Here is a 14,922-nt window from a genome sequence, read left to right as displayed (position 1 = left end):
ATTGGGCCTAGAAGTGAGTGGTTCTGGAGAGGCAGGGAGGGAGCTGGAGGACCGAAGACCCAGAGCCTGGGATGGCCGTTGGAGAGGAGGGTGACCGACAGCCCCTGGGACAGGACTGTGGTTTACAAAGGGCAGATGAGGAGATCCAGAGAGACCTTTCTGAGATGACCGTGCCTCCCAGCATGAGACTAGGGTATGGACCCTGTCCAGAGGCAGAGGGGTGGAAGGAGGGACTGGCTGCAGTCAGCTCTGGCTGCAGGCCTGAAGGTTGCGGCTGCCTGGCTGGGCTTCCTGCAGGACAGAGGGGCAGTGCCCAGGCAGGGGAAAGACTGACCAGTCCTTCCCTGCCCCGCCCCTGCGTCCAGGAGCCTCTGTCCAACCGCGGGTGACCCCTCCACCTCTGCAAGCTACTCAGCGGCCCGGCTGGGGACACCGCAGCCTCCCACGGCCAAGAGTCCTCGTGGGCCCGAGACCCCTCACAGGCAGGAGCCCAGGGCCAGCCTCACACCCCCGACGCCCCTCGTGGTGTGCACGCCCAACACCTCTGCACAACCCGGGCCTGGGGTGCCCGGAAAGGCATCCTGCGGTAGACGGGGTCGTCCTGGATGCTCTGGGTCTTGGCCTGGAGCGCGGTGACCTCCTCCTGGCTCCTGAGCAGGAAGATGCCTTTGCCCTGGTTGGAGGCGGTGGGCTTGCAGATCCACGTCTGGGTTTCTGCGGGGAGAGCCGCCGAGTCGCCCGGCCCCGCCCTGCCCCGCCCCAGACACGCCCCGCCCCGCCCACCCGGACGGCTGCCGCCTCCCGCCCACAACACCCCGCGGGCCGACCACGTGCAGCTCCCCCAGCCTCCCGGCCACGCCCGCCCCTACCTGGACCGCGCCCCACCTGGACCTCCCCTGGGCCCTGCGCCCTGGGCCCGCGTCCAGGGGCCTCTCACCATCAAAGAGGGTGAAGAATGCTTCTCTCTCATCCTTGATGTCCAGACGGTAAGTCTCTGGGAAAAAATCTTCCATTTTCAGGATCCTGGGGAGCAGCGAGGGGGTGCGGATAGGGAGAGCTTGGCAGGCCAGTCTAGGGGTCTGGCCTGGGGGCGAGCTGCAGGGAGCATGGCCCCTGGGAAGCTGGGTTGGGCTCCAGCACCCCGGTGTCCAGCACCCCACCCCCAACCCTGGCTGTTCCCTTGCCAGAGCCCTCCTGCGTGGCCCCTTGCACACCTGCACCTCTACCGGCTGCCTCACCTACACCTGGCCCCTCCCACTTCCCCGGCCCTTTCTCCCAGCTGCTCTGCCACCTGCGTGGCTCAGGCACCTGGGAGAGGTCAGGTCAGAGCTGGGTCCCCAGGCAGGGACAGTGCCCAGCATGCACTGAGCACAGATCCCTGAGTGCTCCGAGCGGGTCCAGACCTGGTCTGCTGGCCTGGGGTGGCCTTGAACCTGTCCTCTACCACTAGGCCACCCTTCAGTGTGGGCAGCGTGGCCCCACCCAGCTGGCTGGAAGCTTCACCTCTGTGGCCCAGGCCTCGTGGGCATCCATGTAAGCTGCTCGAGGGAGGGTGCTGGGCCCTTACCAAGTCTGTACCCCAGGGGGACACGGGGCCTGGCTAAGTGTGCACTCAGTGGTGTGTGGAGGATGGATAGGTGGGCCTGGCGAGGTGGGGGAAGGGGGGTGTTGAAGTAGGCAGGTGGGTGTGTGGCTGGGTGGTGGCTGGGTGGTGGATTTGGGATGGAAGTAGGTGGATAACAGGCGCCTGCTTACCCACAGGTGTGTGCTGATGTGAAGGTGGTGTCGTGGTGACCAGGTGGGGTGGGCTGCCTGCCTGGTGGAAGGTGGACAGTGGCCAGGTGGTTGGGCAGCAATGAGCGGATGAATGAGTGGACAGGCAGACAGGTAAACACGGCTGTGGTGGGTGACGGCGTGGGAGGTGTGGGGTGGGCACCGGGGGGATGGCATGGGCCCGGTGGGTAAGCAATGACTAAGTGAGGGATGCCAGTGGCAGGTGTTGTGCGAGGACTCGGGGGGGCCGTGGGGGCTGGAACGGGTGGCAAGTGCTTGGGGTGCAGACATTGACGAGTGCGTGGTGGAAAGGTGTGTGGGTGGATGGGTGTGAATGGGTGGACAGAATGCAGGGTGGTCAGGACCAGCAGTGGACTGATGGTCAGATGGGTGGGTGTGCAGCTAAGTGGAGGAGGGACGGACGGGGGGTGGGATGTGCTGGCAGGGTGGACGAGTGCAGGAGGGGTTGAGGTGAGTGGACGGGTGCCCACGGAAGGTGGGTGGGCCAGGGTGGACGTACTTGGCTTGGGCACCGGACGATGTTTTGCTGATCTTGCTGAGGACCCGGGAGTACTCCCTGAGGGCGCTGAGAAGCCCAATCTTGGTGGTGAGCAGTTTGTTGTTGGGGAGCTGGAACAGCAGCTGCTCACCTGGCAGGACAAGGCCCCGGGCAGCACCAGGTGACCACGAGGGGCTCCCAGGGCGGGGCTGGAGCCCTTCTGCAGCCGGCTGCCCCGAACCCCGCCCCTCTCGGCTACCTTCCCGGAAGCTGACGTAGCTGTCTCGACACTTGACCTCACACCACTTGAGCTTGTAGTCTTCCCGCCGGCTGTCCTGGATGCGCTGCCAACCCTTGCTCTTGCAGTAGGAGTTGATTCTGTGGGGCAGAGGGGCAGTCGTGACCCTGGGCCTCAGAACCGGGGGGGGGGGGGCACACCAGGGGAGGGCACAGGGGAACTCCGTCGGTAGAGCTGAGGCTGCTCCAGGCCAGGCCTGAGGCCCCCACTCACATTGAGGCCCCGTTGGTGCCTCCGATGTAGAAGAAGGGGCCGCACCCTGAGCTGGGAGGCTGCTTCTGCCCCCCCAGCAGGTGCCTCTCCAGGAGGGCCGCCCGGGGCTGGGCAGCCACAGCATCCTCCAGAGGGTCTGTGGACAGGTGGTGGTCAGAGGCTCCGGCCTGGCGGGAGGCTTTCCCGTCTCCTGTCCCCTGCCTGAGCCCACCTGCATCCTGGTCCCCCTGGCTCAGCTGACTCAGGAGCCCGTCCACGTGGCTGCTCCCCATTGGTCTCTCATGGGCCCAGCCTGTGAATGGGGTGGTGCCCACTCAGCATCTGGCCCAAGTCCAGTCCCAGGTAGGCTCCAGACCAGCTGACCCCATCCTACCCATATCTCACAGCCCCTAGGCAGCCCCCCAGCCCATCTGGGCACATCTCATCCCAGGTGCAGGCCAGTGGGCCTGGGCCGACCACACCGGAGAGAGGTGGTCACTTGCAGCCGGCAGGGTCCCGCCTCACCAACAGGGCAGAGCTCGGTTCAGGTGAGGGGCGAGGGTGTGAGGCTGCACCTGGGGGCGACATGGCACAGGGACATCCCAGGAGGGCGGGGTCACAATGTGCATCATGATGTCATGGGTGACCCAGAGGCAGAGGTGGTGGGCTGCCCTGCCCTGGGTGCTGGGGTCGGCAGAGAACCTGCCAGACTGTGGGGAGGAGGCGTTTCCCCTCCTGTGCCTGGTTAGACCCTGGCTGTGCTGGCCCCTGCATGCTGTGGGTAGTCCCCTGGTTAGAACACTGTCCCTGGACTGGGGTGCAGGCCCCAGGGGGGCCATCCCAGGCTGCATTCACCTGATGCCTGGGCGCAGCTCCGCCAGACCCCTTTGATCCTTGACCGCTTGCCTCTCTTGGTGCCGACCTGGGTCTGGGAGGACAGTCCCCGGCAGTGGATGAAGACGGTGTGGCTGCAGGCCGCAGGTGTGGGGACACAGAGGCAGGGGCACCCCTGGGAAGATGCTGCCCCCACCCCTCTTCGGGACCTTCTCAAAGCCCTGGGTCCTAGCTGCTCTATCTGGCCTGGGGTCAGGCCCACCCTGCGCGGGGAGGGGCACTTCCTGGGGCTGTGGACTTGGGTTTCTGCTTGTGGCTGGCTCTTGTCTCCATAGCAACTGTGGGACCTGGTACCCCTCAGGGGCAGGGCGGTCTCTGCATTCCGACTGTCCTGGGCGAGGCCTCCCTGGTAGGGACTGTCTGTCTGGACTCCGTGCCGCCTATAAGGAGGGTTGAGGCCGGTGTCGCAGGTGGGCGGCGCTGGCGTTGCCCTGGGGCAGTGCTGGGAGGGGCAAGTGAGAAGCTAACTTGAGGATAAACTTTGGAAAGGGTTTACCTGGTCCGGTGTAGTGACCGGCAGGAAGCAGAGCAGCGGTGTGATGAACGGAAGGCCCTCGTGAACCTGAACGGAACGTCCAAGAAAACGAGAAGAGGTCAGTGCCCGCCGTGCACCGACAAGGGGTGCTCGGGAGGTGCTCACACCGCCTGGCTAGCTGGTGCCTCCCGGGGAGGGGCAGGCTGTCCTGGGGATGGGTTCCCACAGACGGCAGGAGGCTGCCCTCCTGAGCATGGGTTCTGAGAGACAGACCTGGCCCTGGGTGGAGGAGCTTGTCCCGAGGAGCCCACACCTCCAGGAGGTGCACCCTTCTTGGCCCGGCCCTGGGGTTCGTGCCCCTCGCGCCGTGGACCCTGAGGCATGGACTCTGCAGAGGGGTGGCACCCTTCCCCTGCCCTTTCCTGTCTCGTCTCTTTCTGCTCCTGGGCAGAATCCCCAGAGGACCCACAGTGTCCTTGGTGGCCAGGGTGGGGCACAGGAAGGAGGCCCCAGTCCTCACACCCAGCCAGGACCCCTGCTGCTGGCCCGCCTGTCTCTCTTTCCTGCCTACAAGCTGCTGTGAGCCCCTGCCCGGGAAACAGTGGTGGCCTGGCAACTGTTTCCCAGCAACCTCAACCCAGGGCCAGAGGTGAGCAGGTGGAGAGGGAGGGGCAGGGGCCAGGCGTCCGGGGGAGCTGGCCTCTCCATTCTCTCCGGAGTCACCCCTGAGCCTTTTAAGACCTCAAATCCACACCCAGACCCCAGAACGTTTTTTGTTTACCAGGCTTCATTGCCATATCACACCTCCCTCACCACAGCCCCTGCACTTGGGGGACACCCCTCTCCAAGTTAAGTGGGGGCTCAGCAAGACCGTGCCACCCTAAGGGTGGGGTGCTCCTGCCTGGGGCTGTGCCCCCACCGTCCACAGCCTTGCACGGGTCAGGAGTGTCTCTGCTTCCAATGCCTGTGCGTATTGTGTGCACCTTCTCAGCCCCAGGACCTGCAGATGTGACCTGACTTGGGCAAAGGGTCTTTGCAGATTAAGTTAAGGATCATGGGGTGAGGTCCTCCTGGGTTCTCTGGGGGACCCTAAATCCAGTGACCAGCGTCCTGAGAGGGAGGCAGACAGATGAGGAGACACAGGGGAGAAGCGTGTGCAGAGGGGCAGAGGCTGGAGGGATGTGGCCACAAGCCCAGGGACTCCCAGAGCCCCCGAGGCCGGGAGAGGCAGGAAGGACCCTTCCCTAGAGCCTGCGGAGGGAGCTCCCCACCCCTCCTCCGTTTCTGACTCTGGCCTCTGAGCTGTGGGAGGACGCACTTCCGTCGTCCACCCCGCCCAGTCTGTGGCCGTTTGCTGTGGCGGCCTAGAACACACACACACCACGCCCGCTGGCGTGGCTCAGTGGATTGAGCGTTGTCCAATGGACTGCGATCCTGGTCAGGGCACATGCCCAGGTCATGGGCTCGATCCCCAGTAGGGGGCGTGCAGGAGGCAGCCGATCGTTGTGTCTCTCTCACATCAATGTTTCTATCTCTCTGTCCCTTCCTCTTTCTAAAAAATGAATAAAAAAACATAGTTTAAAAAGAAAGGCACACACACCCCTTAAACCTCTCCTCACTTTGAAGGGTCCTGGGCTTCACCCTCATTATAGGGAGGCCTCTGTGACTGCAGAGGCAGCTGCACCCACCAGCTGCATGCCTGCCTGGGCTGGGTACGCCGGCCTTCAGGGGTCAGTCCTGCTGGACGGTGGTCTGAGACCTCTGCCCTGCAGGGGGTGAGCTCTGGCCAAGCCCTTCACTGGGTAGTTGGGGCATCCAGACCTCAGCAGCTGGGGGTTCCCAGCTTGGGGCTTCTTCAGGGGTGCAGTGTGGCCCCTGGTCACCTTTAGGCTGACCTCTGGAGCCTGAGCTCCTTGCCCATTTCTCGGGGCGAGACCCTTGGAGGCTCCCAGGCTCCTGGGCCAGCCCACCACCTTGGCCCCCCCGGTTCCTCATGGGCTCCGGGGACATCAAGAGCTCAAGCTGGAACACAGCCTCATAACCCGGAAGAGCCCTTTGGCGTGGTGCCCTCACTGCGCAGCGGGGGGCCTCCGGGCCGTGTGTGCCGGAGGTAGGGGCTATGGAGCCAGGGAAAGGCCCACTGTGCTGGGTCGGGCCAGGCCTCCTGGACACGGGCAGAAGTCCTTGCTGGTACCAGGCAGCCTCTGGCCTCTGCTCGGCTCCTGCCGGTGTCTACATGGCCCCCCTGGTCCCCTTGCTGTGCAGACTGTTCAGGGAGCGAGGAGGGAATGGGGGAGGGCAGGGACCTCCCCCAGGAGCCCCAGGGGCCTCTATCCCATTCCAGAGGCAGAGCTGGGCGGATGCAGGGTCTGGGGCTGTGTTCTCAACGGGTCCTTGGTCAGGACCCCGGGATCTGCTGAGAGCTCTCTGGGGAAGGAAGGGGCTTTGGGGGGACAGCTATGATGCTGATGGTGCGGTCAGCGTCAGAGTTTGTTTTGGGGGACAGCTTTAGACAGGACATTGCAGTGAGTGCAGTGAGGGGGGCAGGGTAGGGCTAACGTCTGGGGTGGGGTGGGCGTGAGGGGGCTCTGTGGCACTAGGAAAGCGTGCCCCCTGATTGTCCATGCCCCAGAGACAGGTCATAGGGACCCCCTGCCTGCCCCCCCCCCCAGCTTCTTGCTCTAGGCTGAGGGGGTTTCCACTCCTGGCACCTTCCAGCATCCGACACTGCTTGGGATTGGGGTCAGCCCTGGTTTCGGGGGCACTGCCTGCCGTTGGCACCCCTCCCCACCATGGCTGGGGGTTTGGGCGCTGGAGTTGCTTCTGTCTTGTCCTCTGAGGTCCCCTGCCTGATGCAGGTTGGGAGGGTATGAAGGATGAGGTCGCCGCCCTGGAGAGGGTTCCCGGCTGGGTGGCAGGGTGGGGCTGCCTGCACCCCCATCTCTTCTGGCCGAGGACAGGGCCCAAGCAGGGCCCACGGGAGACCCAGTGTGCCCTGTGCCCGGGGCAGACATGAGGCCCAGGTGTGGGCACGTGCTCACCCCCTGGTCAGAGCCACTGTGGACCTCAACTTCCACCGGCCTCCGCGAGGGGCCCCTCCTCCGGCGACCGGGCCGTGGATGGGCGGCTTTACCAGACAGTATTAGACAGAAGGACCCAGGTCTAACCGTGTCTGGTAAGACACCCATCACAGGCTGCCTGTCCTGCGGCGTTCAGCTGGGTGGCAAGACCCCGGTCTCCCCTGAGTCTGCAGAGCGGCTCCCCGGCGCCTGTGGCCCGGTGTCTGGCTGGAGCCTCCCAGGACCGGCTTGCCCCCGGGCTGCTCCGAGGAGGGCCTCCCACAGACCCCTTCCCGGCACAAAGCCCCCCAGGTGTGTGCGCATGTATGTGTGTGCGTGTGCATGTGCGCCTGTGTGTGTGCATACGTCAGTGTGTGTGTGTGTGTGTGTGTGTGTGTGTGTGTGTGTGCAGATGGGGCATCTGGTTACCCTGCACTTGACCCTGAGTCAGTGCTCAGTTAATGAGTAACCGGAGGCCAGGGGCAGACCCTCCTCCCCTGAGAGACCAGCTGGGGCCCGAGGCAGGGTGGGGTTCCCGGGCCAGAGGGCTGCCTCTGTGCACGTCAGCCAGGCAGGTCTGGGGGCCCAGCCCTGGCTTCAGATCAAAAAGAAAACCCAGGGCTTCTGGCCTTCGAGGTCAGACTGTTCCCATTCTTGCCCATGACGCTGTGGGGGGGAGAGGGGGATGGTCCCCGTCGGGAAATAGCACGGACTGCCCGCTGCCCTTAGCCTGCAGGCCGGGGCAGGGCACCTGGACGCCCCTGTCCTTCCTCTGACCAGGTGGCCTGCGGAGCATGTTCCCGACAGAGTAAAGGGCTGTGAGGGGGGCCCCTCAGGAGGCCCAGCTCCCGATGAGGAGGGTGGCTGGGGCTCCCTGGGCAGCCACAGTGGACGTGGGACCTGCATGGTGGCGGGAGGGCGGGCTGCCTGTTCTGGACCAGCCCAGGGTGGCTGACGGGCTGGCTTTTCTGTGGAAGTCCTCGGACTGCAGCGGCAGATCCGTCACGGGGTGTGCGCCAGGTCCCCAGACGAGGCTGGTGAGGGCAGGGCCCCGGCCCCGTGGTCTCTCCTGGGGGTCAGGTCACCGTGGGCCTGGCTGAGACAGGTTGTCGCCCGAGCCCAGCTGGCCCCGGGCCTGAGCCCAGCTCTGCAGTCAGGGACTCAGGACAGCGCGTCCTCGGGCCGCTTCCGGGCAGTGCGCGGCGGGTCACCTTTGAACATCGTTACCAGACAGTGTTAGAGCCGAGCCGAGAAGTCCAGCACTGTCCGGTAAGATGCCCACAGAGGCCCAGGTGTGCCTCGGCCCGAGGACACGGGAGGGACGCACAGTGCCGCCCCCAGGCAGGAGGACCGTGGTGGGAGCTGCTTCCTCCACAGTTGGGGTGTGGGCCTGGGCCCCGGGCTGGAGGCGCAGCTGGTCTGCCAGGAGGACCCCACCCTGGGCCCTGGCCGGCTGCCCACCCGGCTGCCCTTCACCCTCAGAGTTTCGCGTCCGTCCTGCTTGGGCCTGATGGGTAGGACCCAGAACCTGAACCCTCTAATCCTGGGTCACCGTCCTAGGGGGCTCAGCACGGCTGCTGGAAGCCTTTCCTTCTGTGGGGCTGGGAAGGGGCTCAGACCCACCAGGGCCGGGGGGACAGGCCTGCCCGAGGACAACGCTTGCCCCGTAGCCCCACCAGAAGCCACTGGGCAGGGCGAGGTGGGGGCTGTGCTGCGGACACGGGGCTTGGGGGGAGAGGGTCTGGCGTGGGCGGGCGGCCCCGTCGCTGTGCGCAGGGCCCCGCCGTCATCATTACCAGGCAGTATTAGAGACCTGACACCATCCAATGCTGCCCAGTAAGATGGCGACGGCCACCCCGTTGGGTCTGGGGGCCGCCCGGGTTGGGTCAAGAGGGGACTCAAAGTGGGGCACCCAGCCGCCTGAGGTCGACTGTGTTCTCTTAGGACACTAAGGTGGGGAAGAGCTCATGGGGGGCCCGTGTGCCCGAGGCCCAGCGCCCCGCTGGCCCCATCTGTGGACTGGGCTGCTGCATTCGGAAGCCCCTGGGGACAGGACCATAGGGCGACCTCCCTGCCCGGCCAGCCCCTCCCGACCCAGCAGGGCCCCCGGCTCTGGACGTGGGGTAGGCTCCTGAGGGGGCGCAGGGTGTCCTGCTCACAGGAGGCTGGCAGCCCCAGGGGTCAGGGCAGAGCGGTGCCCTCTCTTTGGGTGGCCCCAGAGAAAGGCATGGACATCAGGCTCAGGCCCTCCGGGTCCCAGGTGAGCATGATGGTGTCTGAGCTGACGGGGCTGGACAATGGGCCTCTGTCCCCAGACGCCCCAGCAGCTGTCTGCAGCCCAGCCCCTCCTGTTCTTGTCAAGGGTGAGGAAGGGGATCAGGGCGAGGATGGAGGGGGCCGCGGCTCTCAGACAGGACAGCCCCTGGGACCTCCGCCCCCACCCACTGAGCAGGGCAGGTGTCCCTCGGGGCCCCCACCTTGTGCAGCACCCTCTCTCACCGGTGAGGTCACAGCTGGGCTGTCTGCCTGCTCCGGGGCCCTGGGGTTCTGGCCACCGTTGGCCGTGAAGTCCGAGGCTGAGATGGCTCGGGCCCTGCAGGAGGGGTGAGGGCCCTGCTCAGTCTGTGTCTGGCAGTCCCCTGGGCTGTGTGCTCCCTGGTCTGGGGTTGAGCCCAGAGCAGGTGGAGCACCAGCTCCCAACACAGAATGCGGGACAACAGTCCCCAGCTGCCAGCCTCTAGTGTAACCCCCCAGGGCGGGTGTTCAGAGTGAGGGGGTCGCGGAATGGGAGTGTCCGCAGACCCCACCATGCTCAGGTCACCTGGGCCCCCTGCAGAGAGACCCTGACACCCTGCCCTGGAAGATTGAGGCGTCCCTCCTCCCTCCTGTCCCTTCTCTGTCCCCTGCACAGGTGATGGCTGGGCCTGGAGAGCTGGTCAGAGCAGCTTCTCAAGTTTTCCGGCACCTTCCACCCACAGAGGCTGCAAGGAGGAGGTGGGGGCCCTGTCCTGCCCCAGGCTGCTGGGCTGACCACAACAAAGGCTGCGTCCACCCCGCCCCTGGCCTCAGCCCAGTGCACCTGGTTCTCCAGCTCCGTCCTCGGGCAGGGCCGCCATTTCTCAGAGGACCCGATCCTCACAATGGGGCAGGTGGGGTGCCCCCCTCCTGCCCTGTGTGCCCACCCCCACTGCTGGTCTCTCCTGGCGGGACACCTGGCCGGGCAAGGTCTGTCCCACAGACCCCGTAAATCAGTGTGCTCCGGGGGTACAATGCCACTGTTTCCTGGGCTGAGTTTCAGCTCGGCTCCTGCTGACAGGCCCCGTGTGGGTGCTGAGTGGGGGGGCAGGCGGGTGCCCAGCGTCCCTCCGTTGTCGCCCCCCAGTCACAGGCCAGCTTCCCACCCTGTGGAGACCGGTGTCCCCAGAACCTTTGGACACTCGGGCCTAAGCTCCCTCAGGGAGCACCTGGGGCCCGAGAGAACCCGCAGGCCCGACGCCGGCCCTGCCACAAGCCAGGCAGACGGGCACCCCACTGTCTGCTGCCCGCTCCTCCTCAGCCATTACGTTCTGAGGAGGGGAGGTGCACCCCAGACAGACAAGGGCCAGGCCGGGCGGGGGCCTCAGAAAGCTTTCTGCTGACTTCAAGACAGCCCCACCCTCGCCCTCCACTGCCTGTGACCCCGGCAAACACCGGGCCTGGCTGGGCCTCGGCGCAGCTGGGTGTGCAGGCAAGGGCTGCGGTCTGACCGGCTGAAATGAAAAATGAAAACGAAGGTCCCCTGTGTCCGGGTGCCCAGGTGCGGCCGCCCTGACTGGCTGCTGGCAGGGAGTGAAGCTAGCGTCCGGGTGCTGCCCGCCGGTCTGGTGAATCATCACCATGACGACCGGACTCAGCGTGGGAGCCTGGAGGAAGGAGCCCTCGAAGAGCAAACACCCCAGCCGAGGGCACCGGCCTGCGGGCCCTGGGCCGGCGGGGAACACGATCCTGGAGTGAAAAACTCGCTCTCTGCTGGTTAACCTGCCCGACGGGCCTTAATCAATGGTGAGGCCCACGGAGAACAAAGCGCTGAAACCCAACCCCGTGTGGGGAGAGGCGGGGGCGTCCTCACCGGGGCCTGTCTCCAGCCTCCGAGGCCGAAGACGCCGCCATTTCTCTCCCAGCTCCGCCTCGGCCTCCGGGGCGCCCCATGTGCCCCGCCAGCCTGCAGACCTGCTCCTGGGGTCGTGGCTTCCGCGGACCGTTCACCACTTAAGTTCACCCAGAACATTCCTACCAAGTGATTTTGCAAATAAGGTATTTGCAAACGACCCAAATGCCTGGAACGGACAGCAGACCGCGTCCGCGTCTCATGTGCTTTGCGTTTCCATAAATGCAAAACGGATCTCCCTAATTCAACATCCTGCCAGCCACTTTCGCTGCTCAGCTCTGCGTCTGGGTTCCTGGGGAAGGCACAGCAAAACCATCCTCTGTCCAGGTGCCCGGCCTAAAGGGGCTACAGTGCTCCCAGCGGACTGGTTAACAGCATATACGTATCCCTAAAAGTCTGTCCGAGGACAGTGAGCTCTGCCTTATTCCTCAGAGGTCGCCCGCGTCCCAGGGGCGAGCGTCCCCACGCCCGATACCTGCCTCCGGAACGGCAGATGTCCCAGGACCGGGCACTCCTGCAGCCACTGCCATTTTGCATTTCAGTTAAGAATCTGTGGAACAGACTTTGGTCCTGACCCCGAGTAACCGCGTCGGCCAAGGGCCAGCCCACTCCTTCTCCAAGTTGGTTCCGGCTTTGTGGGCGCCTCCGAGGAGGGCAGGTGAGAAGGAGCCACAATCCGGGCCAAACTGGCTCTGGCCCGAGCTCTGACCGTCCTGTGTGGCCTTCGGCAGAGCCGACTCCAGAGCCCAGCACCGGAGCCGGGCACCCGAGTCCTCCCCAACCTGCCTCTCGGGGAACAAGGTGCCTCTAGAACCAGCACCGCAGTGGCCCATTTGGGAAAGAGCTTTCCAGAAGGTGCTGTGTCCAGGCAGAAGGTGGGCACCCTCACGGCCATTGACCGCAGCTGTGGGGAAGACGCCCACCGCCCAGTGCCCAAGCTCAACCTGGCCCCAAAGACGGGCCAAAGATGGCTCCGCACCGGACACCCAGTGTGCCGGCCTGAGGGGCTCACCCGCTCCTCAGGGAAGGACCAGCCTCCCCGCAGTCCTGGCTGTGAGCTGGCCGGGCACATCGCCATGGTTGCCGCGTCCTGTCTGGTCAGCGGTGCAGGGAGCTCTCCCTGCAGCGCGGCCTCCCCAGGCTCCTCCGCCTCCCGCTTACCTGCCCCGACAGGTTCTGCTCCTGGAGGAGGAGGGCGGGAGGCCACTCCCTGCCCCCAGCCTGGCGGCTAGGCTGGCGTGTCCAGCACCGTCCTTGTGCCCGGGACCCACCAGGCCTCAGAATGGACACTGGAGAAGCGTGAGCACCAGTAACCCCAGGTGCCTGTCAGCCCAGGGCACAGGGTGGCTTCGGCCCAACCTGCCCCACCGGTCTCGTTGCAGGGGGCCCAGGAGGGTGGCCACCCCCTGGGCCAGACCAGCTCCCCGCCTCCCTCGGCCGAGGCTCCGCACAAAGGAGAAGCTTAAGTCCACACGCGCAGGTGGGCAGCGCGCCTGGTCTCCAGGACTCTGTGTGCCGGGAACAATGGAGGTGGTGGCTGGTCCCACGAAGGGCAGGGCAGGACAGGGAAGAGACGGCGTGGCCCCAGGCTCGCCTTACATGTAGGGCCTCACCCCGCCCCGTGCAGGTGCTTGCTCACGCCGACCAATCTCCGCTCCTGGCCGCCGACAGGTGTGTCCCCCGGGCTCCCATAGGCCGGCAGGGAGGCAGTTACGTGACGCGGGCGGCAGGGCGGGAGGCAGGCCCCGCACACATTCCTGCCCCCGCCTCACCCGCCTGGGCCCGAGTTGAACAAAAACCAGGGCAGAGAGCTGCCGCTGCAGCCGCCTTGGGGCCAGAGGTGCGGTGGGGTGGGGGAGGGGGTGGGGCTCCCCAGCCAGGCCCGAGCAGGCCTCACTGGACACGGACGGGGCCGAGGGGTCACCCCCTGCACCCGCTCTTCCCGGGGCAGTGCGCGGCGGGTCACCTCTGCGGCCGTTAACAAAGTGCGGAGCTGCCCCTGCCCCTCACTCCAGGCCCCAGCCGCGGTGGACACCTGTTCTGCGTGGGCCGCGGGCACCCCCTCCTTGGAGTGTCCCACAGGCCCGTGCTGGAGCCGGGCTGCGGGGTGGAGGCACCCTGACATGCCCCACTCAGAACCCCTGGGCTGAGGGCTCAAGGTCCTGTGGGGTTTAGAAGGGCCTGGGTGTCTGTGGCCACAGGGTGGGAGGCACCGAGCCCGTCCAGTGGGGGGGGGAAGCCCCCCAACCTGGCAGAAGGGTTCCTACTCAAACAACAAGCAGCCCAGTAATAAGCCCGACAAGCAGAGAGGTCCCCGAGGGCCCAACCACTTTCCATAACGAACCCCACGAACTCCACTCTGGCTCCGCTGGAAACTTAATGACAGGGGCCCCTCCCCCGACCGCAGGCTCCCGGTTCGCTCACCCCTGAATCCGGGCTTTGTGGGGCCTTCTTTCTGTCCAGGGACAGACCTGACCGGAGGGGTGAGCACCACCATGGAAGGTTTCTGGGGGCCACAACTCCGGGGGCTGCCTCCCCTTGGCCTCTGTACCTGCTGCAGGGCCCAGAGGACGGCTCAGCCCTCAGAGCCCCCAGGGGCCTGGATCACGGGGTCATGGCGGGAGGGTAGGACGTGCCCCTCCGGTAGACCCTCAGGGCAGGGTTCTGCGTCCACGGCCCCCTGGCCACCCCCAAGCTGTGTAGGACACACATTTGTCAGTACCCCCACCCACCCGGTACCCACTCAGGGTGTTTGCATGGGGGTGAGGTTGGGGTTCCCTGGCTGGCAGGCGCCTGTGCTGTGGGGAAGCCGAGGCCTTGCTCACTACCCCCAAACCTAGAGGTGTTTGCAGTTGGATGGGGTGGGGGGGGCTGTTCTCCGAGGACCCTGCTCAGGCTCATACCCCGACCTCTGCCCGTCTCGTCCCCTCGGGCACCAAGCGTCCTGGGGCGGCCGTGAGGACCTCCTGACTCAGCCCAGATGTGTTGGCTGCAGGCACAGACTGGCTTCAGAAGCTCCAGGGGTTCTGAGCGGCCAGAGGGGGCCATGGCCATGTCTGCTGAGCCTGAGTGCTGGGACCTGGGGCTGCAGGGGGGCGTCATGGAGATCAGTGCCCCCCGACCCATGGAGGGGGACGTCACAGAGATCAGGGCCCCCCCGACCCATGGAGGGGGACGTCACGGAGATCAGGGCCCCCCGACCCATGGAGGGGGACGTCACAGAGATCAGGGCCCCCCCTGACCCATGGAGGGGGACGGTCACAGAGATCAGTCCCCCCCTGACCCATGGAGGGGGACAGTCACAGAGATCAGGGACCCCCTGACCCATGGAGGGGGACAGTCACAGAGATCAGGGCCCCCCCGACCCATGGAGGGGGGACGGTCACAGAGATCAGGGCCCCCCCTGACCCATGGAGGGGGGACGGTCACAGAGATCAGTGCCCCCCCGACCCATGGAGGGGGACGGTCACGGGAAATCAGTGCCCCCCCGACCCATGGAGGGGGGACGGTCACAGAGATCAGGGCCCCCCCTGACCCATGGAGGGGGACGGTCACAGAGATCAGGGCCCCCCCTGACCCCGGGGG

General features: G+C 65.9%; 1 protein-coding gene across 1 annotated transcript in view; it reads right to left on the bottom strand.

Moving 5' to 3' along the window:
* Positions 1 to 14,922, bottom strand: part of TTLL10 (tubulin tyrosine ligase like 10) — a 54,244-nt gene that overhangs the window by 9,703 nt on the left and 29,619 nt on the right. The window contains exons 3-13 of the mRNA XM_036281418.1: positions 9,690 to 9,783; positions 4,153 to 4,218; positions 3,944 to 4,098; positions 3,618 to 3,730; positions 2,995 to 3,075; positions 2,784 to 2,919; positions 2,532 to 2,650; positions 2,294 to 2,423; positions 1,504 to 1,572; positions 938 to 1,023; positions 543 to 714 (exon numbers count right to left, since the gene is read on the bottom strand). Of these exons, the coding sequence (XP_036137311.1) occupies positions 543 to 714; positions 938 to 1,023; positions 1,504 to 1,572; positions 2,294 to 2,423; positions 2,532 to 2,650; positions 2,784 to 2,919; positions 2,995 to 3,075; positions 3,618 to 3,730; positions 3,944 to 4,098; positions 4,153 to 4,218; positions 9,690 to 9,783 (1,221 nt within the window). The remainder of the gene's footprint in view (positions 1 to 542; positions 715 to 937; positions 1,024 to 1,503; positions 1,573 to 2,293; positions 2,424 to 2,531; positions 2,651 to 2,783; positions 2,920 to 2,994; positions 3,076 to 3,617; positions 3,731 to 3,943; positions 4,099 to 4,152; positions 4,219 to 9,689; positions 9,784 to 14,922) is intronic.

This window comes from Molossus molossus, unplaced genomic scaffold, assembly GCF_014108415.1.
Source record: "Molossus molossus isolate mMolMol1 unplaced genomic scaffold, mMolMol1.p scaffold_m16_p_35, whole genome shotgun sequence".
NCBI lineage: Eukaryota > Metazoa > Chordata > Mammalia > Chiroptera > Molossidae > Molossus > Molossus molossus.
Note: the sequence above shows the minus strand (reverse complement) of the source record. Positions and strands in the feature narration are given on the sequence as shown.